Here is a 2,274-nt window from a genome sequence, read left to right as displayed (position 1 = left end):
AGTACTAATCTATGATACTATGCACTATGTATGTAGTATCATATACTAGTATCTATGCATGATACTAATATATGATACTCCCCACTATGACCAGCTTAAAGGGAGAGTCACGTCGGGGACCGTATGGTAATTACCGGGGGAGATTCCCTTCCAATTAAACCTGTGTTTAATTCTAACACATTTCGTAAGTATTACTACAAGGCCGATCGCAATTCAGAAAGTCGCACCCACTCGTTTGACAGTGTCTCCAAATCAGACGCAAGCGGCACATGCCGCTAACCTTGGTCTCCGCTACCGATTAATCTCTTGTGTCAGTAGAAAACTAGAAAACGATCCCTCGCTGGCTGGTGGGAAGCGCGTGCAAGTTGCAACCCTATACCGTCGGACCGCGCGAGGCGCTCGTGGTGATCCGCAGACAGCAGCGACTGTGCGAGTGCAGTCGCTGGAAGCAAGCAGGCAGGCCGCATGGCTCCACTGGAGCCTGTCGACCGGCCGGGCGACGGACGCGCACGGCGGGCGACCGGGTCCGTCCGTTGGTGAAGGCACATGCGGTGGGCCGCCCGTGGCGGGCAGCAACCAAACCAAACCAAACCAACGGCGTTCATCATTGCATTGCATTGCACCAACTGCTGCTGCTAGAAGCGTCACGGTCATCAACGGAGGAGGAGACTCGATCCTCGTGAGATATATACTACCAGAGGCTGTTCTCCGGGTTCACATCAGGGTACGACTCGGCAGCTCGGGGCAGTTGATGGCAGCTGGAACTCACAAAGATAATAGCCGGCGGATGGATGGCGATGTGTCTGGCGACCGGTCAGTTTGACCGGCAGCAACCAGGCAGATGTATTTTCCATCAACGAGAGCGGATAAAATAGCACTATCATACAATCACGGGAAGAAAATATATTCCGATTCTCTGTTAGGGCTCGTACCTGAAGCTGAATGGACCGGGCAGTGCATTCATCCACCCGGCATTATTGTGTGGCAGTTGGTGTCACGCGGCCGGGCCGGTCAGTGGGCCGGGCCCACGCGTCATCCCATCCACCACCCCACCCCCTCTCCGTCTGTCAGGCCCCTAGTATAAACCCATTTGCCGGTGGCAGAGGCCAAGCACAAGCACCAAACCCCACACCCGCACCCAAGAAAGCAAGCAGAGCATCCCCCATCCCCCCGTTCCACTTTCCCCTTCCTCGCCATGGCAACGAAGGCCCCCGCCGTCGCGGCGCTCCTCCTCCTCGCCGCCGCCGCCCTCCTGCTCGCCCGCGGCGCCGAGGCCGGGGCCGGGGAGGTGCCGCTGAGCTGGGAGCTGGGCGTGGAGGACGTCGCCGACGACGGGTTCGGCTTCGCGGGCGCCGGCGGCGACGAGGCGGTGGCGCGGCGCGTGCTGCAGAGCGGCAACGGCTACATCAGCTACGGCGCGCTGCGGAGGGACAACGTGCCCTGCTCCCTGCGCGGCACCTCCTACTACAACTGCCGCCCCGGCGGCCAGGCCAACCCCTACTCCCGCGGCTGCTCCGCCATCACGCGCTGCCGCGGCTGATTGAGCCACCCGCCGATCCGCCCCCGCCCCGGTTGGTTGGTTGAGATGCTGCTCCGTGTCCTGCACCCGCTCCACTGCAGATGCAGAGTACATTTCTTTCATGCTGCTGTTTTAGTACCCGATTCCAAGAGGTCGCGTCTGTTGATGTAAATCGAAATCCAAGTCGTGTTTGTATAAACTGATGGATGATTGATTGATTTCCTGTGGCCGTGAACCTGTGATGCGCTGCTTGTTGATTTTGGGAGGGAATCTGGCGAGCGCCCTCTCGATTGTCTGCTTATTTTTGGTGCTTCTATCTGTCTGAATGTCTGATAATTAGGCTAGCACTAGCTGCTGCGGCGATTCTTTCTTCCACTTGCAAATTTGGGTCGTGCCATCCATGATTGCTTGTTAACTTGGGTGGGAATCCAGCGAGTGCCTCTCTGATTGTCTCCCCACCTTTGGTGATTCAGTCAGTCTGATAATTCTAATTAGCCTAGCTGCTGTAATGATTCATACTTGCTTCTGAAATTTTCGATTTGTGCCATCCCTCAGTTGCATTGGTATTGCTTGCTATTGCCTCGAGCAGAGAGAGGTCAACTACTCGAGTTGTGTAAATTAGAATGGTTCTAGGAGGGAGATTGCCCCCATTTTCCTTGGAAAATAGGAGTACTCCTGCAAGTATTGTTTATGCTTGCATGATTGAAACTCATGAGGATTCTGCAAACTGGCCATGGGATTGCACAGCTTTAAGA

General features: G+C 55.7%; 1 protein-coding gene across 1 annotated transcript; it reads left to right on the top strand.

Annotated features, from left to right (window-relative positions):
* Nucleotides 1–1,100: 1,100 nt before the first annotated feature.
* Nucleotides 1,101–1,754, top strand: LOC123142129 (protein RALF-like 33). The gene has a single exon (XM_044561145.1). It carries the CDS (start codon nt 1,196–1,198, stop codon nt 1,538–1,540), a length of 345 nt encoding a protein of 114 aa, XP_044417080.1. The 5' UTR covers nt 1,101–1,195; the 3' UTR covers nt 1,541–1,754.
* Nucleotides 1,755–2,274: the final 520 nt, after the last annotated feature.

This window comes from Triticum aestivum, chromosome 1B (genome assembly GCF_018294505.1).
Source record: "Triticum aestivum cultivar Chinese Spring chromosome 1B, IWGSC CS RefSeq v2.1, whole genome shotgun sequence".
Classification (NCBI taxonomy): Eukaryota; Viridiplantae; Streptophyta; class Magnoliopsida; order Poales; family Poaceae; genus Triticum; species Triticum aestivum.
The sequence above is the reverse complement of the archived record's forward strand: the minus strand, read 5'-3'. Positions and strand labels throughout refer to the sequence as shown.